The 23,278-nt window shown below is 43.0% G+C and overlaps 1 protein-coding gene across 1 annotated transcript in view; it reads right to left on the bottom strand.

Annotated features, from left to right (window-relative positions):
- Positions 1–23,278, bottom strand: part of LOC141476565 (5'-AMP-activated protein kinase catalytic subunit alpha-1-like) — a 43,990-nt gene that overhangs the window by 5,213 nt on the left and 15,499 nt on the right. Inside the window, exons 2-6 of the mRNA XM_074165259.1 lie at positions 13,309–13,450; positions 10,872–10,965; positions 4,052–4,196; positions 2,121–2,208; positions 990–1,214 (exon numbers count right to left, since the gene is read on the bottom strand). Of these exons, the coding sequence (XP_074021360.1) occupies positions 990–1,214; positions 2,121–2,208; positions 4,052–4,196; positions 10,872–10,965; positions 13,309–13,450 (694 nt within the window). The remainder of the gene's footprint in view (positions 1–989; positions 1,215–2,120; positions 2,209–4,051; positions 4,197–10,871; positions 10,966–13,308; positions 13,451–23,278) is intronic.

The following is a 23,278-nucleotide window of genomic DNA, read 5'->3' as shown; positions in this document are numbered from 1 at the left end:
CGCACATACGCACCCCTTAGAAAAATTACAGTATTCAATTAAACTCAAGAGTTTGTCCTTTAAACTGGGATGACGTGTCTCATGGTTAACAGGACAAAATTGTTTAGGATTCAAAATCCATCCATGCTCTGTATTCAATGGTTTTCAACATTTTTTTTCACATCACTTCTCTTCCGGACTTATTTAACATGACTTAGATGAGTGGATAGGAACTTAGCTTAAGTTTTACAATGCTTAGTTCTCACAGCACTTTGATTTCTGCAAGAAAGTACTTCCCACTGTAATAAAGTAGCAAGGGATATGCATACCACATTTTTTTGTTCTACTGAACTTCCAACCCTAAAAGAGGAAGCATTTTCACTAAGGTAGTATTTCAGAGCTCTCTCCTTAAAGCTTCTTACAAAGGAAACAGGAAAACCTAACAAAGCTACTGCACAAAGGACAGCTTTATCAGTTACCATTTTTTATTTATTCTACCCACTGCACACTTGTCAAAGCATCACCCTCTTCAGGGTTCTGAAGCTAGAATAGAAAGTGCCATCTTACACATGGAATATTCAGCTTTAACAGATAATTTTTCAGAGTGCAGAAATATGAATAAAAGCAGTAGTTATCAGGTTAAAGAGTCATAGCTTCCCCTCAGACGTTTACAGTACAGAAGAGCGGTTCTTAATAAAGAATTTTCTTGCCCAGAGAAGTCAATACAGTGTAGTTTTTGCAAACCATTCTGCAGGTAAACAGGTTTGCTTTATCACTCTTAAATCTAGAGTTTCTCAGAATTTCTATATGTGATATATATTTGTTTTACTGTGACCTCCAATAGATACTTCATTGACCATTGGAGGTCAGAGCCAGAGCTAAAGCCAAACAACCAGAAGTTAAATTTTTCATCTTGGACTATAAAACAGGGACAAGCTATATGAATGATTTCTTTGTTCTGCACATTTTCATTCCAGCATCCTGCGATCAGACATCAATTAATGTTTTACCTAATGTTTCTGATTGTTGCTCTCTTCATTGGATCTACTTGCAGCATGTGTTTCAGAAGACTAATTACAGATGGATTCAAGTACTGAGGGGTATAAAAGATACCATCACATATCTTCTTGAAAAGGGTTGGCACGTGATCATCATCAAATGGAAGTGTTCCACATAACAAAGCATAGAGAATAACCCCACTGCTCCAAATATCTACTTCTGGACCTGCATATAATCTGGGAAAAAGTTAACTATTAGCAATTTGTGCTTAATACATTTATATATAGATTTTTTTTTCCTGCTTGCTTACATTGTATCGCATTTAATTAAGCGTGTGTGAACTTGGGGGCAACTTATCTGCAATTACTATACCATTTCAGTGCTATGCCTCCCTTGAACCCTAGTGTCCTTCCCCTTCAAATATGTAACAAAAGCTAGGGCACAAGTACTTAGTTTTCCTCTCTACTGTATAAAAATAACCCACAGATACAATTTAAGACAATGGTAAACTGAAAGAAACTTGCACCTACTACCAAGAAAGCCTATGTTATATATTGTTATCACTGTTTGAGTAGAATCAGTCATTTGAGCAGTCATCTAGCCTCCAAATCTTGGAGGCTGAGAAGTTTAAGACAAGTCCATATAGCAGAACTTGTCATATCTTCTATGTTTCTGCCTGAATAAAACATACATTTGGCCTCCAATCAGCAAGAGATATATCCTGCTGAAAGCAGCAGATTTGACAATCACCGAGTCAAAAAAAAAAAAAAAAAAAGGGGAAGTTACCTTCAGACTGAATATCTATTCTGCAGCAGATATTTCACTGCTACTCAACTTCACAGTAGACTTTTTGCCTGTATTTCTATCTGTACCTCTACTTCTAAGATCTGAGCTGTGAGATTCTTAAACCAACTCAGGCACACTGTACGCACTGGATTTGAGACATTAGACATCACCTCCACCTTACAGGAACTATTCAAAGCTAGTTCATTGAAGCCTTAAATACTTATGAAAAATTATCAAGTCAATTAAGAGTTCAGCCCACAGTTTCTCAGCATCAAGCTTGCCAATTGCACTAGTTTTGTAGTCTTTAGAATTAAGCAGCAAAATGAAGTACATGCATCCAATAGAAAATAAACTACCTTCCTGAAATTACTTCTGGTGCAGCATAGTTAGGGGAACCACAGCTTGTTCTTAAAAATTCTCCATCTGACATCATATTTGATAGACCTGAAAGTGTATAAGAGCAACTACTAAAGATTCAGAGAGCAAAACGATTTCACACTGCATATACCACCTAGAACAAATCACTAGCAATTCAAATTAGAAAGGTAACTAATTTATCTCAGTAAGGAAGCAACATTGCTTGGAATTATTCAAGTTTTAATATAAGAATGCCACATGATCTTGCATTTAGTTTACCAGAAATTTGAGTAACATCAATCCATTATTGCACACAATCTAGGAATGTTTGAAGACATATTAATTCCAAGACAAAACCCAGTCCATTTTGGATTACACAGGCATGACAGAGAACAAAGTTGCTCTAAGGGAGAGAGCAGCATAGCAAGACAGGATTTTGGTCATTAACAAGAAAGTGTCTTAAACCACATTCGTTTCTAAATGCCAAAGTGGAAGATGCTACCACAGAATTGCCTAAAATTTCGTTAAGAGGTTATATAGAATAAAGAAACTGAGGAATGCACACAGCTTCGCCACAATTTAGACACCTATACTGCTTCAAATGGTTCCCGAATCACTGCAGTTTAGTATAGCTTTTTAGATATTGTTAGTGATTAAAGCATACTTCAGAACTAGGCCATCTTCATTCACCAGACCTCAGTATACCCTATGATCAGTAAAGAAAAGAATTACCACTTCCAGAACAGCCAAGGAAAATATCTTCTAGTTTCCTCAGTGGAGGCTGCATAATCAAAATTACTAAAGGCCAGAGAACTCTGTCTCAGAGAAGAAATTATGCCCTTTTACTGGGGGGGGGGTATGAAAGAATACAGCTTGGCTAGCTTTCATATTCTAATATACAAAAGCTTTTATTAAGTTCTTGCTTAATAAGCTTGTCACGATTAACTGAGTGCTACAGCTTTTCAGATAATTGAGTTACAGGAAGGTATTTTATAAGTTACTGTACTTCATTTCTTCACCAGGTAAGCCATTTCACCCAAAGCATTTTATATTTCTACATCTGAGAAATCACTATGAATCCCAGTGACCACATACTTGAACACCATACTTTTAAGATATACTTAGAATAGTCAGCATTACCTAGCATCTTTCAAGGACCTCCAAATGCTTTACAAAGGCAGGCATTATCTACTATGCCTACAAGAGATATATCGTGATGACATAGCAGCATGGATACCTTACTATGCTTATATGGTCAGGTTTCCCAATTCAGATAGTTCCAGGAACTAGCTACCAGTCTTCTCAGCAACTGTGTTAAACAGTTAGTATAAAAAAAATTAAGCTTTCTTATTAGTTAGGCAACTAATATAACAAAAAGCACAGGATTTTGCAAAATTAACTGTTCTTATTTAACCTTTTATGCTTTAATTACATTTTTTCAATCACATCTTTAGAGTTTTAAAAGTTAATTTAGAGTAGTTTCGTAGGAGGAGTAGTGTATTTTATTAGAGCAACATGGTCCTTAAATATGATGAACTGTCCTTGCACTGTACTTCCAAGAGAGCTAAGCATCTGCATTTTACAGATGGAGAAACAGGCAATAAGGGAGTGAATTTTGAAGTTGCAAGGTAAGGAACCAAGTCTATTTAGCATTTCAGAGACAATATTAGGCAAGACCAAACAAAGCAGTTCACAATTTCACCCAGTCACAGAAAATATCTGACTCGAAGAGAAAGCTTTAGAGGAAAACAAATTCTACACGTGTGCAAGAACACAATTTTGCTTTACAGTCATACTCTTCAGGTTTTCTTGTATTATGTCCCACACCAGGATATTCAAGTATACACATTTTATTAATTATTTCCCATAGTAATTAACAGGATCTAAATAACACCAGAAATGTGATCACATATAAAATAAGAATGCTTACCAAAGTCAGCTATCTTGGCATTCATGTGTGCATCAAGCAGCACATTTTCAGGCTTCAGATCTCTATGTACTACCATATGCCTGTGACAGTAATCCACACCAGAAAGGATTTGCTGGAACAGACGTCTACTTTCCTTCTCATCAAGCTAAGTCAAACAAAGGTTTTAAACAATTTTGAGACAGTGGAAGATAACTTGTTTTTTCTCTATATGAACTGAAGGCAGTTTTCCCACAACCTAAAGTCATCAGACATAGTTTTGATACTTTATACAGCAGATGATCAGAACTTGTAGCAAAAAGCTTCATAGCTTACATAATTTTGTTTGTACCTGTCCTGGTTTGAGCTCTAATTAATGAAATTTGATATTTAAGCACAGTGTAAGATTTAAGTTGTCTCTCGCCGAGACAAACAGCTCCGGTGCTGGCACGTCCGCAGCAGAGCTGGGCGATCGCAGTGAAAAGGGGCTTTTCCCGAGGTTTTCTGAGGACGGGAGAAGCCAGGGCAGCAGCAGGAAGCCGGCAGCGAGGGCAGCTGACAAGGCAGGGGCGGAGCCTGCAGCAGCAGCGGCCAGCCCCGCCCCCTTAAAAGGCAGCCCTAGAGAGCGCAAGGCAAGCTCAAGGGAGGAGTTCAGCTATGGCCTCTACCATATGCAGAAAGCTATGTCTAATGCGTTTGCCAGAACAGATGTAGCCATACAGACAGAGCTCCTGTGGAAGCATGCAGCCACCCAGGTCTCTGGCTGCAGGGAATGCTTTAACCTCTCATGGCTAATGGTTGGTAGAAGAGATGACAGCTGTGTGAGGTGCGACCAGGTGGATGATCTACTCAGCCTGGTAACAGAACTAAAAGAAGTAGAAAGGCTCCAGAGCATCAGGGAGTGTGAGAAAGAAATAGATTGGTGGAATCAGGCTCTGACCTCCCTGAGAGAAAAAACAGAAGAGCCACCAAAAAAACCTTGAGCTGAAAGAGATCTGATACCCTCCCCCTGCCAGACTGAAGACAGTGGCCAAAAGGAGAACTGTGAATGGAGGCGAGTCCATGCTAGGGGTGGCAAGCGAGCCCCCTCTCTGCCCACCTCCCCTAACCAGGTGCCCCTGTACAATAGGTATGAGGCTCTCAAGGAGGTAGGACAGCCCATGGATGATATGGAAGATGGTTCAACCACACCAGAAGAGTTGCCAGGATCAGCAAGGCCTACTTCCTGTTTAAAAACCACCTCCATGAGGAAGAAGAGGTGGGTTGTAGTGGTAGGTGATTCCCTTTTGAGGGGAACAGAGGGTCCAATATGATGGGCAGACCCTCTTCTTAGGGAAGTATGCTGCCTCCCTGGGGCCTGGGTCAGAGACATCACTAGGAAACTTCCTAGCCTGATTCAGCCCTTGGACTACTACCTGCTGTTGCTCTTCCATGTGGGTGGCGATGAGGTGGCGACGCATAGCCCAAGAGTAATCAACAGAGACTTCAGGGCCTTGGGAAGGTTAATAAGGGAATCTGGGGTGCAGGTTATCTCTTCTTCTGTTCTCCCAGTTATAGGCAGGGACTCTGAAAGAAGCAGACGTGCAGTCTGTCAATACATGGCTCCATGGACGGTGTCACTGACACAATTTTGGGTTTTTTGACAATGGGATAGCCTACATGACACCAGGCTTGCTGGCGTCAGATTGGGTTCATCTTTCTGAAAGGGGGAAGAGGGTGTTAGCTCATGAGCTAGCAGGGCTCATTGACCAAGCTTTAAAGTAAGCTTGTTGGGGGACGGGGATATCATCCAGCTAGCTCTTGACAAGCCAAGTGATGATGCTCCAAGATCTAAGGGATGGGTAACTAGCAAAGGCCCTCAACCTGTTGCTCTGAGATGTGCTGGGTACACTGCAGCACACTCAAAGCCCTATGGGGACAAGCCAGGGGCTCCTGAGGCAATAGGAACCAGGGAGTCGCAAATAAAACACCTCAAAGGAAGGTCACCTGAAGAGCAACACAAAAGAAATGCAGCAACTCCAGCCAGTAAGTCAGCTCCATTGGGCGCCCAGCTGAAGTGCCTTTATGCAAATGCACATAGCATGGGAAACAAGCAAGAGGAGTTAGAAACATGCACACGCCTCCAGGGCTACGATCTTATTGGCATCACAGAGATGTGGTGGGATGGCTCTTATGACTGGAGTGTTGGAATGAAGGGATACAGACTCTTCAGGAAGGACAGGCTGGGGAGATGGGGTGGGGGTGTTGCCCTCTATGTCATTGACCAGCTGGAGTGTGTGGAGCTCCACCTGGGGATGGATGAAGACCCAATGGAGAGCTTATGGGTCAGGATTAAAGGGAACAAAGGGACAAGTGACTGTAACAATGGGGGTCTGCTACAGACCACCTGACCAGGATGATGGAGTGGATGAGGCCCTCTATAGACAGATAGGAGCAGCGTTGTGTTCACAGAGCCTGGTCCTCATGGGGGGCTTCAACCACCCCGATATCTGTTGGAAGGACAACACAGCAGGGCACAAGAAATCCAGGAAATTCTTGAAATGTGTCAATGACAGCTTTCTTCTTCAAATGGTAGAGGAGCCATGCTGGACCTTGGCCTTACCAACAAGGAGGGGCTGGTGGGGAATGTCAAGCTCAAGGGTAGCCTTGGCTGCAGTGACCATGAAATGGTAGAATTCAAGATCCTTAGGGCAGCAAGGAGGGTGTGCAGCAAGCTCACTACGCTGGACTTCAGGAGAGCAGACTTTGGCCTCTTGAGGGACCTGACTCGCAGGGTCATGGGAAAAAGTACTGGAGGGGAGAAGGGCCCAAGGAAGCTGGTTAATATTCAAGGATCACCTCCTCCAAGCTCAGGAGCAGTTCATCCCAAGAAAGAAAAAGTCAGGCAAAAAAGCCAGGAGGCCTGCATAGATGAACAAGGAGCTCCTGGATAAGGTCAAAAACAAAAAGGAAGCCTACAGAGGGTGGAAGCAGGGACAGGTAGACTGGGTGGAATATAGAGAAACTGTCCGAGCAACCAGGGATCAGGTTAGGGAAGCTAAGGCCCAGACAGAATTAAATCTGGCCAGGGACATCAAGGACAACAAGAAAAACTTCTATAGTTATATCAGGGATAAAGGCAAAACTAGGGAATATGTGGGCCCTCTCTAGAAGGAAACAAGAAACCTGGTCACCCAGGATATGGAAAAGGCTGAGTTACTGAACGACTTTTTCACCTCAGTCTTCACTGGCAAGGGCTCTAACCACAACACCCAAGTTGCAGAAGGCAAAAACAGGGGCTATGAGAATGAAGAACCACCCACTGTAGGAGAAGATCAGGTTGGAGACCATCTAAGGAACCTGAAAGTCACAAGTCCATGGGACCTGATGAAATCCATCCATGGGTCCTGAAGGAGCTGGTGGATGAAGTTGCTAAGCCACTTTCCATTATATTTGAGAAGTCGTGGCAGACTGGTGAAGTTCCTGCTGACTGGAAAAAGGGGAAACATAACCCCCATTTTTAAAAAGGGAAAAAAGAAAGGCCCAGGGAACTACAGGCCAGTCAGTCCCACCTCTGTGCCTGGCAAGATCATGGATCAGATCCTCCTGGAATCTCTCCTAAGGCACATGGAAAATAAGGAGGTGATTGGAGACAGCCAACATGGCTTCACCAAGGGCCAATCATGCCTGACAAATTTGGTGGCATTTTACGATAATCCCACAGCATTGGTAGATAAGGAGAGAGCAACAGACATCATCTACCTGGACTTATGCAAAGCATTTGACACTGTCCCACATAACATTCTGGTCTCTAAATTAGAGAGGCATGGATTTGATGGCTGGACCACTTGGTGGGTCAGGAATCAGCTGGATGGCCACACTCAAAGCGTTGCGGTCAACGTCCAAGTGGAAGCCAGTGACGAGTGCCTCAAGGGTCAGTACTGGGACCAGTGCTGTTTGACATCTTTGTTGGAGACATGGACAGAGAGAGAGTGCAAGTTTGTGGATGACACCAAGATGTGTGGCATGGTCGACATGCTGGAGGGAAGGGATGCCATCCAGAGGGACCTGGACAGGCTTGAGAGGTGGGCCCACACAAACCTCATGAAGTTCAGCCAAGCCAAGTGCAAGGTCCTGAACACAGGACATGGCAATCCCAGGCACAAATACAGGTTGGGAGGAGAATGGCTAGAGAGCAGCCCTGAGGAGTGTTTGTGGATGAGAAGCTCGACATGAGCCGGCAATGTGCACTGGCAGCCCAGAAAGCCAACCGCATCCTGGGCTGCATCAAAAGAAGCATGGCCAACAGGTCCAGGGAGGCGATTCTGCCCCTCTACTCCGCTCTGGTGAGACCCCACCTGGAGTACTGTGTCCAGCTCTGGAGTCCTCAGCACAGGAAGGACATGGACCTGTTGGAACAAGTCCAGAGGAGGGCCACAAATATTATCAGAGGGCTGGAGCACCTATGCTATGAAGACAGGCTGAGAGAGCTGGGGTTGTTCAGCCTGGAGAAGAGAAGGCCCCGGGGAGACCTCATAGCAGCCTTCCAGTACCTAAAGGAGGCCTACAGGAGAGATGGGGAGGGACTCTTTATGAGGGGGTGTAGCGATAGGACAAGGGGTAATGGTTTTAAACTGAAAGGGGAGAGATTTAGATTAGATATTAGGAAGAAATTCTTTATTGTGAGGGTGGTGAGGCACTGGAACAGGTTGCCCAGAAAAGCTGTGGATGCCCCTTCCCTGGAGGTGTTCAAGGCCAGGCTGGATGGGGCTTTGAGCAACCTGGTATAGTGGGAGGTATCCCTGCCCATGGCAGGGGGGTTGGAACTTGATGATCTTTAAGGTCCTTTCCAGCTCTAACCATTCACACCCATTTTTAAAAAGGGTAGAAAGGAGGACCCTGGGAACTACCAACCTATCAGCCTCACCTCTGTGCCTGGGAAGATCATGGAACAGATCCTTCTGGACGCCATGCTTGGGCACATGGAGGACAGGGGGATGATTCAGGACAGCCAACGTGGCTTTACTAGGGGCAAGTCCTGCCTGACTAACCTAGTGGCCTTCTATGATAGAGTGACTATGTCACTAGATAAGGGACGACCTATGGATGTGATCTATCTGGACTTCTGTAAGGCCTTTGACACGGTCCCCCATGACATCCTGCTCGCCAAACTGGAGAGATACGGATTTGATGGGTGGACGGTTCAGTGGATAAGGAATTGGCTGGATGGTCGCATCCAGAGGGTAGTACTCAATGGCTTTAAGTCCAGATGGAGAGCAGTGACAAGTGGTGTCCCTCAAGGGTCTGTGCTGGGACCGGTACCGTTCAACATTTTTATCAACGATATAGACAGAGGGATGGAGTCCACCATCAGCAAGTTTGCAGACGACACCAAGTTGTGTGGTCTTGTCGATACACCAGAGGGATGGGATGTCATTCAGAGGGACCTGGACAGGCTGGAGAGGTGGGCTCAAGTAAACCTCATGAGGTTCAACAAGAGCAAGTGCAGAGTTATGCACCTGGGCCGAAACAATCCTCACTATCAATACAGACTAGGGGATGAGGTATTAAAAAGCAGCCCTGAGGAAAGGGACTTGGGGGTGCTGATGGATGAAAAGCTGGACATGAGCAGGCAATGTGCTCTTGCAGCCCAGAAGGCCAATCACATCCTGGGCTGCATCAAGAGATGTGTTGCCAGCAGATCCAGAGAAGTGATTCTGCCACTTTACACTGCTCTGGTGAGACCTCACCTGGAGTACTGTGTGCAGGTCTGGAGCCCTCAATATAGAAAGGACATGGACCTGGTGGAGCGGGTCCAGAGGAGGGCCACAAAAATGATCAGGGGGTTGGAACACCTCTGCTACGAGGACAGGCTGAGGGAGCTGGGGTTGTTCAGCTTGGAGAAAAGGAGGCTCCAGGTAGACCTCATAGCGGCCTTCCAGTACCTGAGGGGGGCCTACAGGAAGGCTGGGGAGAGTCTGTTTACAAAGGCCTGCAGTGACAGGATGAGGGGCAATGGCTTTAAGCTGGAAAAAAGCAGATTTAGATTAGACATTAGGAATAAGTTCTTTACCATGAGGGTGGTGGAGCACTGGAATATGTTGCCCAGGGAGGTGGTTGAGGCCCCTTCCCTGGAAACATCCAAGGTGAGGCTCGACGAGGCCCTGGGCAACCTGGTCTAGTTGGGGGTGTCCCCGCTGACTGCAGGGGGGGGGGGGTCGGACTAGATGACCTTTGAAGGTCCCTTCCGGCCCAGATGATTCTATGATTCTGTGATTCTAAAATCCACTGGCACTCAATACCGAAGTGATAAATTTTAGGTGCTACTTATGCTCGTATTAAGCAGCTGGCCCTAAACATCAGACTTAAGTGGAGATTTCCTATAAATACCCCCTAATCTATGTCCAAGTCTGCTCAGTCTAACAACTAAAAGTATCCTGGCTATCTAGATTGTTTGTCAAAAATGACTTCAGGACTTTCACAGAAACCATTCTATTAGTAGAAAAGGGTAATAAGGGCACAATGGTAGCTTTCCAATAGGTTATACTGAAGAAATAGTTTTCAGCTACTCCAACTGGATACATAACCATCCAGTTCATATGCAGTAATTGTAAATTAACGTATCAGTATCATTTATTCTTCAGTAGAGTGGAAAAATGCTATGAAGTCATACATAAAGATCTGAAACATGTTAACATATAATCATTTTTAGTTTCAAAACAAGATGCAGTCATAAATTAAATTCTAATTGTTAACTGCAAAAATAACACTGAATACGTAAAAACAAACTTTCATTTAACAGGAATGTTGCAAAAGCAATAACAGAATGCAAGTCATTGATTTGTGGAGTTGGACTACTACCTACCTTTCCATTTTTACAGATATAATCAAACAGTTCTCCTCCTGAAACATATTCCATCACCATGAAAATGTCAGTTGGTGTACTGATGACCTGGTACCTGATAAGAGAAAGTATCTGTTAAGTCTACGCAACTCAGTAAAAGCAGCTAGTTACATTTAGTAAAACCAAAATTGTGCAAAGAGTCAGATAAAAGTATACTTTTAAAAAATTATCAGCCAATTTACAGCTACTGGAATGATAATATTTTTCAGAAGCTATTTCCTCTCCTTTCATTATGTGATGCTATCATTGCCAAGACTAGGAGGGAATTTTTATTTCCCAACAGGAAAAATTCAGTCTTCATACTTTCAGAGGACTATTCTTAGCCCAAATGATTTCTATGAAGCCATTTACAGTGCTGCCTCACAGACATCTTAGTGCAGTGAGGAAGGAATTCAAAAGGACTGTGCTAGTGTCTCAAAAGCATACACCTTTCAACTTTAACAGGCAAAAAAAAACCCTGCCTTACCATAAATAAAAAGAAAGTGTACTTCAAGACTTGAAAAAATATTCATGATGATTGAGAGCAATTATCTTTTACAAAGAGACCTAAATTTGTCATTAGTATTTAAGAGCATTGATTGACACCCTAATTGTTGTATTTTTATCACTATAAGTTTGAAAAAAGCTTTGATGTTTTAAAATAACTAGTTTATGGCCAAACTCCCCACTTAAGAGATTGATACGTTTTCTATATATCCTTACCTAAAAGTTGTTTACTTCCCCCCCAGCAGTCAGAAATGATTGATCTTTAATGTAACAAGAAAATGCACACTGATAAACCTTCAGTCAAAATTCAGATACTATATTGAGAAGACAGGAGGTAGCAACTGGATCAAAGTGATGTTTCAAGGTACTATGCTTAAGCATACAAATATCCCAATTGTAATAAATAAATAATTGAATTCGCACATAAAATACAGAACTGAAGTGTTCTTCAAAATGCTGATTCTAGGACAAGAAGGAAAAACAGACATGCTTCAGCTTACTGAGACAAGTTATTCTTGAACTGCATAGACAGCAATTAGTTCAGACTATCCAGGTGAATGTATGTGTGCATGTACATATGTGCGTGTGTTTATTTTAACAGCTTAGTAGTATAGTGTAACATTCCAATAACCTTGGATGAAAGTATGTCATGTACTTAAATATGAACATTCTGAAGCCATGGCTAAGACACTCTACAGAAATAGTATTTTAATCCTTTTAATCCAAAAGTTACAGTACAACCTCTTTTCTAACAGCATTATTGTTAATGACCTTTCCCATAGTTGTGAGTAATTGACTTAAAATTTTAGCAGCACCAGAAGTACACATTCCTGTTGCACTCCCGTATCTCAGTTGGTACACTGACGCTTCCTGTTTTGTTTTAGCTACAGGTATGTGCTTTAGACTTGTTAATGAATTCAAACCGGCAGCAATAGCAGTTCTGCATCCAGACAAATCAGCTCAATAGTCTTCTGAAAAACTGACCCACTGAAGAAGTTAGTGTGATGATCTAACACAGTCTGATTTAGCTCCTGTATAAGTGCTGTTGCCAAATGAAAGGAGTGTATAGGGATGGCATCTGTCAGTAGCAGCACGGTCTTAAGAAAAGACTCTGCCAGTAAAAAAAAAAAAAAACTGAACTCCAACACCATGATTAATGGTGAAAGTCACCCACATTCTAGATGTGCAGGTTCACTTTATAGAACACAGAAGTAAAAAAGTAATTAGCGTTTATAATTTATTTCCTCAGACCAGATATAAGGGGTCTACTCTAGGATATATTTAATTGTACTCTGAACTCTGCTGATGAACTATTGATCAAACAGATGTAAATAGGCACACTGTAAATATTACATGTATTTAGACAAGTGGTAATAGCTATATTGAAGAGCTCTGAAATATCAGATCACATTTAACAGACTGCACGTCTTTCAGAAAAACCTTGCAGAGCACCATCTACATAGGGAAAATATAGGTCACTGACCAACACATCTCTTAAAAAATGTTTTGAGTAAAGAAAGCACAATAAACTTACTACAGAAACGCCCTTTATAATCTTGATCTTAACTCAGTTTCTAAGCAGAAACAAAGATCAAATATAACCAGAAAAAGAATACGGAAGCAGCAGCTAAAAAAACAAGATGGGTGTTACTATAAGTATCTATCATGCCACTACCTTTTATATACCTGCCCAAAGAATTTGCAAGTAAAGATCTAATGGAAGCTCTCTGCCCTGCAGAGATCAGTTTTGTGAAAATGCATTACAGGGAGCACTGAAGATGGTTGCATACTTGGAAATTGGTTACTTTCCTAACAATGTACTGCTAGTAGTACTGCCCTTTAAACGTGTTTCAGATCAGTGAGACAAGAGATTACTGCTTAAATAGATTTGATTACAGCAAGAAAAACTTACAGCTTAATTATATGAGGATGTCTGAAGAGTTTGAGGTTCTGAATCTCCCTGCGGATTTTTCCTACAACATCAAGGCTGCGAATCTTCTGTCGGTTCAGGATCTTCACTGCAACTTTATGTCCAGTTAACTCATGTTTGCCAACTGCAAGGAACAAGGAAGTATTTAGTCAGAGTTCTCAATTGCTCCATAAAGACATTAATTGGACCATTTCAACTATAGCCAAGAAATACCACAGTTAAGATGTTAGCGTTCCACATATCCCCATTATCTTTGGGGAGGTTGAAAACCAGATGGCATGTCATTTCTTCTGCCCTACCCCAATTCTTCCCACAATTCTATCATTAGAAGATGAATTGGATATGTAGGAACAAACCTTAAACCTAACCCTCAGAAGTCTTGCAGCACGACTACATTTTTGCACTATTGCAAACAAACAAAACATTTTGCACCCCAAAATATTGCCATCCTTTCTAATTGGGAAAACCATTTTCTTTCCCTGTACAAGTCACTCCAAGCTTTTGGCTCACTTGGTAACCCACTCAGACATGCTTTCCTACAGCTTATCTACTTTATCTGCAAGGATACTCTTACTGAAGACATCACTGCTATCCTTCCCTCAAGAAGCCCATTTCAGCAATTGCTCTGAACTACTGCTAAGACTATCTGATCACTTAACTTGAAAAATAATTATTTATCTGTCTTTGGAGCAGTCTGACCCTATATAAGCTCCACATTCTGTGCAGTAAACACCAAGGCTTTATTATATAAAATAAGTGGCAAAAGTTATATGAAATGCACAAAATAAAATCCAATAGTAACTATGAGAAGCAATGCAAACATGCAACCTCATACATTTCTCAGTTTCTTCCCTACTTCCAGGAGTATTCCATTTTTCTTTCAACAGGGGAACTTGAAAGTGTAAAACATTGCCTAGTTAGTTACCCTTCTTAAATTCCTTAATTTTGCAGGTGCTATTGGAAGTAGCCACAACAGAGTTACTAAGAATATTTTTCTTAAACCCAACATTGGATCACAGATAAGCCAAAGGCTTCGCTATCCGCAAGCAGTGATTTAATACTACTAATATCATAACTACATCACTTTCATTTGCCACCCTGAATCTTACCTTCTGAAGACAAGCCAGATTCCAGGGACATCTACATGGTTCATCCTTGTTCACTTGAATGGACATTGGTAACAGATCTCTGCTGAACACAGTACTCATTCATCTGGGTGCCTCTCCTCACTCGAAAATTTAACTAAGGCCCAGGCTACAAACTTCATTTAAATATATCCATGGGAAGTTGTGATAAACAGCAGTGATCAACAACAACAAAAACAACAACTTTCTGCATTCAACAAATAATTTTGACAGGATTAGCAAACACCTATCAACCTGTAAATCTCATTCCCAACACAAGACTTTCCCGTTGCCTTTTGCCTCTATATTGAGCTAAAAACCAACGCAAGCGAAAAGAAATTTTTAGCAGGGAGACAGATAACAATAAGCATCTCCAAGTGATTATTCTTACAACAAAAAAATGGCTACTGTGTAAAATAAAGCAGTTTTTCTAAACTCCTGTAGGGAAGTAACTAAGTAGTGGATCATCCAAGACCCTGAACCATTATGATGCAGTGGCAAGATGTCTTTTGTACCTAAGAATACAGAAAGGCTCCACCTGCAAGGTGAAAGAAAACATCCCCTCATTCAGAGGAGCCAACATCTATCGCAAGTTCTAGACAGACCACAAAGCAGTGATAGATGAGTGCCTAGAACTGTAAAATCACATCACCTATGAGAATTATTTGCTTTCAATCAGATCTACAATTAAAGCAATTACATCCCAATTTTTCTTCAGTTCAAATGTGATTGAGGTTTTAAAGGAACCTAACAAATTATATCACCTATATCCAAACACTAAGGGGTAATGAATCACTAACATAAAACACTAGAAAAGCAACTATTCCATTCAAATTACAAAGTCTTTGCCTATCAATAATGTGAACTGAGGTAAGCCAGAAGTATTTAGGAAAAAAAAATAAATCTTTAATCAGCAAGTTAAAATTTAACAATTTGTTAGTAAGAAACAGCTTCTTTGAAACTAACCAAAAATCAGACACATTAATTCGCATCTTCCTTTGGTTTACAAAGTACTAAACACCTCCTTAAATGTAAGTAGCATATACATTTGAGCTTAGCATATACATATACATTACAGCTTAGCATATAAATATTCAGTTCTGACATGCATTGTGTCATGAAGTTTCATTTGTCAGCAAGGTTGTTTCCTTTTTATTTTTTTTTCAGTCTACCTCAGATGAAAACTGGAATTAGAACTCAGAAAAACATTAGAAGGTCATTTATTAGCGACAATATTCTATGTTCAATATGCAAGGCTGTCCTGGTTTGAGGTAAAACAGAACTAATTTTCTGTTCAGTAATTTTACCTTTTTAGCTGGGCCTCTTCTAACTAACTGAACTCTGAAAATTAACAGCATATTGTTCAGAAACTGTTCACTCTCATAGTGATAAGACTTGATTATACCAAGGAATGGTATGCAGAGAGGCTCTTGCTTATACTTATTGCTATAACAACCAAGGTCAGGTAAATTTGTTATTTGCCCCGTTGGAGGGTCGGAAGCGGAAAAGCATAGAGGGGTCACACCTGTAGGGAGGAGCGGACAGGACAGGTGACCCAAAACTGACCAACAGGGTATTCCAACCCATCTGCATCATGCTCAGTATAAAAGCTGAGGGATCAAAGGGTCAGTTCTCTCTCTTCAATGGCCGACATCTGAGGAGGACCCTGTCTGTTTGTCTGCCTTTAATCCCGATTCATAGATTGGTCCAGGCCGGAAGGGACCTCCAAAGGTCATCTAGTCCGACCTCCCCGCAGTCAGCAGGGACACCCCCAACTAGACCAGGTTGCCCAGGGCCTCGTCGAGCTTCACCTTAAATATCTCAAGGGAAGGGGCCTCAACCACCTCCCTGGGCAACCTGTTCCAGTGTTCCACCACCCTCATGGTAAAGAACTTATTCCTAATATCCAATCTAAATCTCCCCTTCTCCAACTTAAAACCATTGCCCCTCATCCTGTCACTGCAGGCCTTTGTAAACAGACTCTCCCCAGCCTTCCTGTAGGCCCCCCCCTCAGGTACTGGAAGGCCGCTATGAGGTCTACCTGGAGCCTCCTTTTCTCCAAGCTGAACAACCCCAGCTCCCTCAGCCTGTCCTCATAGGAGAGGTGCTCCAGCCCCCTGATCATTTTGGTGGCCCTCCTCTGGACCCGCTCCACCAGGTCCATGTCCTTTCTATATTGAGGGCTCCAGACCTGCACACAGTACTCCAGGTGAGGTCTCACCAGAGCAAAGTGGCAGAATCACCTCTCTGGATCTGCTGGCAACACTTCTTTTGATGCAGCCCAGGATGTGATTGGCCTTCTGGGCTGCGAGAGCACATTGCCTGCTCATGTCCAGCTTCTCGTCCATCAGCACCCCCAAGTCCCTTTCCTCAGGGCTGCTTTTTAATACCTCATCCCCCAGTCTGTATTTATACTGAGGATTGTTTCTTCCCAGGTGCAGAATCCTGCACTTGCTTTTGTTGAACCTCATGAGGTTCATCTGGGCCCACCTCTCCAGCCTGTCCAGGTCCCTCTGAAAGACATCCCGTCCCTCTGGTGTATCGACAACACCACACAGCTTGGTGTCGTCTGCAAACTTGCTGATGGTGCTCTCAATCCCTCTGTCCATGTCTTTGATAAAAATGTTAAACAGTACTGGTCCCAGCACGGACCCTTGAGGGACACCACTTGTCACTGCTCTCCATCTGGACTTAAAGCCATTGAGTACCACCCTCTGGGTGCGACCATTCAGCCAATTCCTTATCCACCGAACCGTCCACCCATCAAATCCGTATCCCTCCAATTTGGCAAGCAGGATGTTGTGAGGAACCGTGTCAAAGGCCTTACAGAAGTCCAGATAGATCACATCCATAGGTCACCCCTTGTCTACTGACCTAGTCACTTCATCATAGAAGGCCACTAGGTTAGTCAGGCAGGACTTGCCCCTAGTAAAGCCACGTTGGCTGTCCTGAATCATCCCCCCGTCCTCCATGTGCCCAAGCACGGCGTCCAGAAGGATCTGCTCCATGATCTTCCCAGGCACAGAGGTGAGGCTGACAGGTCGGTAGTTCCCAGGGTCCTCCTTTCTACCCTTTTTAAAAATGGGTGTGATGTTTCCTTTCTTCCAGTCTGCAGGGACTTCACCTGACTGCCATGACTTTTCGAATATCATGGAAAGTGGCTTTGCAACTTCATCAGCCAGTTCCTTCAGGACTCTGGGATGGATTTCATCAGGTCCCATGGACTCGTATATCTTCAGATTCCTTAGGTGATCACGTACCATGTCTTCAGTTATAGTGGGATGGACTTTGTCACCTGGATCCTCAACTTGTGGGCCATCAACACAAGAGCTAGGAGGAGAGGGGTTGCCAGTGAAGACTGAGGCAAAAAAATTATTGAGAACTTCCACCTTCTCCTCCTCCGTTGATACAAGTTCCCCACTGCTGCTCATTAGGGGGGGTACCTTTTCCTTAACCTTCCTTTTCTGATTAATGTACCTGTAGAAGCCTTTCTTGTTTTTCTTTATGTCCCTTGCCAAGTCCAATTCTAGCTGTGCCTTGGCCTCCCTGACCTCATCCCTACACAGCCGAGCAACATCCCTATACTCTTCCCAGGCTGCCTGTCCCTTCTTCCATTTCCTGTATAGCCCCATCTTACCCCTTAGTTTGACCAGCAGGTCCCGGCTCAACCATGGTGGTTTCTTGCCTTCCTTACCCAATTTGCTACGTGTTGGGATTGAGATCTTTTGTGCTCTATGGAGAGCATCCTTAAAGATCTGCCAGCTTTGTTCTGCTCCCTTGTCCCTAAGGGCAGTTTCCCATGGGGTCCTATTTACTAACTCCTTGAAGAGCTGGAAGTTCGCTTTCTTAAAATTTAGCATCCTGACGGTGTTCCTCTTGGGCTTCAAACTTCTTAAGAGAGTGAACTGCACTAGAGCATGATCACTGCAGCCCAGACTGCCTTCAACTTTGATATCCCTGATGGCCTCACTTGCATTTGTGACTAACAGGTCCAACAATGCATCTCCTCGAGTAGGGCTGGTGATTTCTTGTCTCAAGAAGTTGTCGTCTAGGCACTCTAGAAGCTTCCTGGAGTGCCTGCAGCCAGCCGTGTTGCTTTTCCAACAGATGCCAGGGTGGTTAAAGTTACCCAGCAGGATGAGAGCCTGTGATCGTGATGCCTCTTCCAGCTAGAGTAAGAAGATATCGTCGACAGGCTCTGCCTGGTCAGGGGGCCTGTAGTAGACTCCTACCACAAGGTTCCCTTTGTTGTCCCGATCTCTAATTCCTACCCACAAGCTTTCTACCTGCTCATGGCTACTCTTTAGCAACGATCCAAGCATTCCTGACTCCAGATCCGGAATCCAGCTCCTGTCCATCACCAAGTCCAGCCTGGGACTTTCCCCTGTGCCTCCTAGTGACATGATCATCATCCTGGGAGCTTGATATGGTTTTATATATACTGTATACTTTTTTCTTTTCTTCTTATTTATTATTTCATTATTTATTAATATTTTCAATAGTTTCGTTTTTTCTAAACTCATAAATCTCTTTTATCTCTTCCTCTCCTCTCTTTTCCTTAGAGGGGGAAGGGAAGGGCCACCTGTCATTCTGATTGGTCAATCCGGTCAAAATCACGAGAAAGGCACATAAGAGTTTATGTTAAAACACATTTTTCATTCAAAGTACTTCAACAGTAACATTTGCAGTTGACTAAAACCAATTCTAGCCATCACAGCCTTCAATCTTGTGTGCCTCAAGCCTTGATTTTATTCATTGAATAGGAGAAAACAAGCTTTTCTGCTTCTTCAGCTGTTTGACAACTTGAGATAAATTATTGAAATGAAAACATACTGTGGTTTTGTGCAGGCGCAAAAAGATCCCTAAAAGCTTGTTCACTTGCTTAAGACTTTTCAAATTGAACAGCAATTTTCTTCAGTAATTTTTGGCCCCCCCCCCCCTTCACTCATTTCAAGATTATATCAAATTTATGTTTTTAAGATACGAGTTCCCATTAACCATCTACTTCATTAAATGAAACTGTCTTCTTGGATTAAATCCACTAAGTATCCATTAACACTGTTCAGCTACCACAAGCCACACAGTTTAAGTCTTAAACTATGTATTCTTTTCAGAAATATTTCAGTCTTCCCAGACATAAGTAATCTTCACTTTGCTGCATAAAGTAATAGCAAATACAAGTTTTTCCACATGGATTTAATCAAGATAAAGAGTTGTAATTTTTTTCTACTATCAAGTGGCTTTGCAGCTTTGTTATTATTTGTGTACTATCACATTAGAACTAAACTGTTAATTCCAAGGAGGAAAAAATACTCTGGTTGAAGGACCCAAGGGAGTACCGGTGGGCATTTGGTGTAGTGGCAGTGGAGATGGAGAAAGTTGTGCAACTGTCTACTTGGCCTGGCCTGTCTCTCAGAGGACCCTTCTATTGTAGGGCTGCTGAGGGTCGAGAAACAAAGTGTGCCCATTGCTACTACAACTGTGCATAAGCAACAATATCGCAATATTGTAAAATTCCTTCTACTCATCATGCCACCGATGCTACTTGGAGTAAGTGGGTTGACTTAATCACACAGCAAGCTCAAATAAGAAAACCCAATGGTCCAGGAATCATAGAAGTGATCACAAACTGGCCCGAAGGCAAAGATTCCAGAATGCCACCAGAGGAGGTGGTAACATGTGCTGAGGAAGCCCAACCATATAATTAACTCTCAGATAATGAGAAACAGTATGCTCTGTTCACTGATGGATCTTGTCATATTGTAGGGAAACATCGAAGGTGGAAAGCAGCTGTATGGCGTCCTACACGACAAGTTGCAGAAGCTACTGGCGTCCTACACGACGAGTTGCAGAAGCTACTGAAGGAGAAGATGAATAGAGTCAATTTGCAGAGGTAAAAGCCATTCAGCCGGCCTTAGACATTGCTGAACGAGAAAAGTGAACTAGTCGTGGAAGTACGCAGTATAGATGCCCACGTACCCATGAGTAGAGCCACTGAGGAACATTGAAACAATCAGCAAGTGGACCAAGCTGCTAAGTTTTTCCAGACAGATTTGGACTGGGAACATAAAGGTGAACTGATTTTAGCTCAGTGGGCCCATGACGCTTCAGGTCATCAAGGAAGAGATGCTACATACAAATGGGCTCCTGACTGAGGGGTGGATTTAACCACGGATGCTATTGCGCAGGTTATCCACGATTGTGAAACATGCGCCAAAATCAAGCAAGCTAAAAGGTTAAAACCTTTGTGGCATGGAGGACGGTGGTTGAAATATAAGTATGGGGAGGCTTGGCAAGTTGACTACATCAGACTCCCTCAAACCCGCCAGGGTAAGCGTTATGTGCTTACAATGGTGGAAGGAAGCACCTGATGGTTGGAAACCGATGCCGTACCCCATGCTACTGCCTGGAATACTATCCTGGGCCTTGAAAAGCAAGTCTTGTGGCAACATGGTACTCCAGAAAGAATTGAGTCAGACAATGGGACTCACTTCAAAAACAATCTTATAAGTAATTGGGCAAAAGAACATGGCATTGAGTGGGTATATCATGTCCCCTATCATGCACCAGCTTCTGGGAAAATTGAATGATACAACAGATTGTTAAAAACTACCCTGAAAGCAATGGGGGGTGGATCCTTTAAAAATTGGGACAAGCATTGGGACAAGCACAAGCTACCTGGTTACACCAGGGGATCCATCAATCGAGCTGGTCCTGCTCAATCAGACCTTTTACATACTAGAAGGGGATAAAGTCCCTGTGGTGCATGAAAGGAATACGCTAAGGGAAACCGTATGGGTTTTTCCTGCCTCGGGCAAAGGCAAACCCATTTGTGGGACTGTTTTTGCTCAAGGACCTGGATGTACTTGGTGGGTAACGCTGAAGAATGGAGAAGTTCAATGTGTACCTCAAGGAAATTTGACCCTGGGTGAGAATACTTAATTCTGAGTATGATGTTAGTTCTTATATAATACTAACAGTGTTCTATAAGTGTTTTTCAGGATAACACAGCAATGATGAAACCTAAGTCGGATTCATCAAGTGGCATCCAGCAAAACTTCTCCGAGATGGACATACTACCCACGGGCACAAACCATAATGAATTTCACATCATCTTTCCTACCCTGAGAATCTGATCTGCTATGAAATGGACTTAAACTTTTGTATATAGAGATAAATCATAACTGAGTGACCTACATATATCTATCTACGTGTGTGTGTATAGATTTCATAGATAAAAGTATTAGTGATCTGAGCACGATGCAAATGTTATGGAATAAGGGGTGGAATGTCCCGGTTTGAGGTAAAACAGAACCAACTTTCTGTTTCAGTAATTTTACTAAAGTAGTTTAGTTCATTCTAAACTTGTAAATCTCCTTACGTCTTCCTTTCCTCTCTTGGGGTGGGGTGGGAGCATCTGTCATTCGGATTGGTCAATTTGGCCCAAACCACGACACCAGTGCAAAAGCCTAATGGGGAATGGAGATTGACAGTACACTATTGTGGCTTGAATGAAGTCACACCACCATTGAGTGCTGCTGTCCCAGATACGTTAAAACTTCATTATGAACTGGAGTCAAAAGAGGCTAAATGGTATGCTACAATTGACATTGCTAATGCCTTTTTCTCTATTCCTTCAGTAGCAGCATGCAGGCCACAGTTTGCTTTCACCTGGAGGGGCGTCCAGTACACCTGGAATTGACTGCCCCAGGGGTGGAAACACAGCCCTACTATTTGCCATGGACTGATCCAGACTGCACTGGAGAAGGGTGGAGCTCCAGAACACCTACAATACATTGATGACATCATTGTATGGGGTAATACACAGCAGAAGAAGTTTTTGAGAAGGGGGAGAAGGTAATTCAAATCCTTCTGGAACCAGGTTTTGCCATCAAACGAGGTAAAGTCAAGGGACCTGCACAGGAGATTCAGTTTTTAGGAATTAAATGGTAAGATGGGAGTCGCCAGATCCCAATGGATGTGATTAATAAATAACAGCTATGTCCCCACCTACTAACAAAAAGGAAACACAAACTTTCTTTGGTGTTGTGGGTTTCTGGAGAATGCATATTCCTGGTTACAGTCAGATTGTGAGCCCTCTCTATGAAGTGACTAGAAAGAAGAATGATTTTTAAATGGGGCCCTGAGCAGCAATCAGCCTTTGAGCAGATTAAACGGGAGATTGTTCATGCAGTAGCCCTTGGGCCAGTCCGAACAGGACAAGATGCAAAAAGTGTGCTGTACACTGCAGCAGGGGAGAATGACCTTACCTGGAGTCTCTGGCAAAGAGCACCTGGAGAGAGAGAATCACACAGAATGATATGGGGTTGGAAGGGACCTCTGGAGATCACCTAGTCCAACCCCCCTGCCAAAGCAGGTCCACCTAGAGCAGGTTGCACAGGAACATGTCCAGGCAGGTTTTGAATGTCTCCAGTGACGGAGACTCCACTACCTCTCTGGGCAGCCTGTTCCAGGGCTCTGCCACCCTCAAAGTAAAGAAGTTCCTCCTCATGTTTAGGTGGAACTTCTTATCTTCAAGTTTGTGCCCATTTCCTCTTGTCCTGTCACCGGGCGCCACTGAGAAAAGACTGGTCCCATCCTCTTGACACCCTCCCTTTAAGTATTTATAGGTGTTGATCAGATCCCCCCTCAGTCTTCTCTTCTCCAGACTTAAAAGACCCAAGTCCCTCAGCCTTTCCTCATAAGAGAGATGTTCTAGGCGTCTAGGCATACAATCATCTTTGTAGTCCTCTGCTGTACCCTCTCCAGCAGTTGCCTGTCCTTCTTGAACCGGGGAGCCCAGAACTGGACACAGTACTCCAGATGGG

The sequence above is a fragment of the Numenius arquata genome, chromosome W, assembly GCF_964106895.1.
Source record: "Numenius arquata chromosome W, bNumArq3.hap1.1, whole genome shotgun sequence".
NCBI lineage: Eukaryota > Metazoa > Chordata > Aves > Charadriiformes > Scolopacidae > Numenius > Numenius arquata.
The sequence above is the reverse complement of the archived record's forward strand: the minus strand, read 5'-3'. Positions and strand labels throughout refer to the sequence as shown.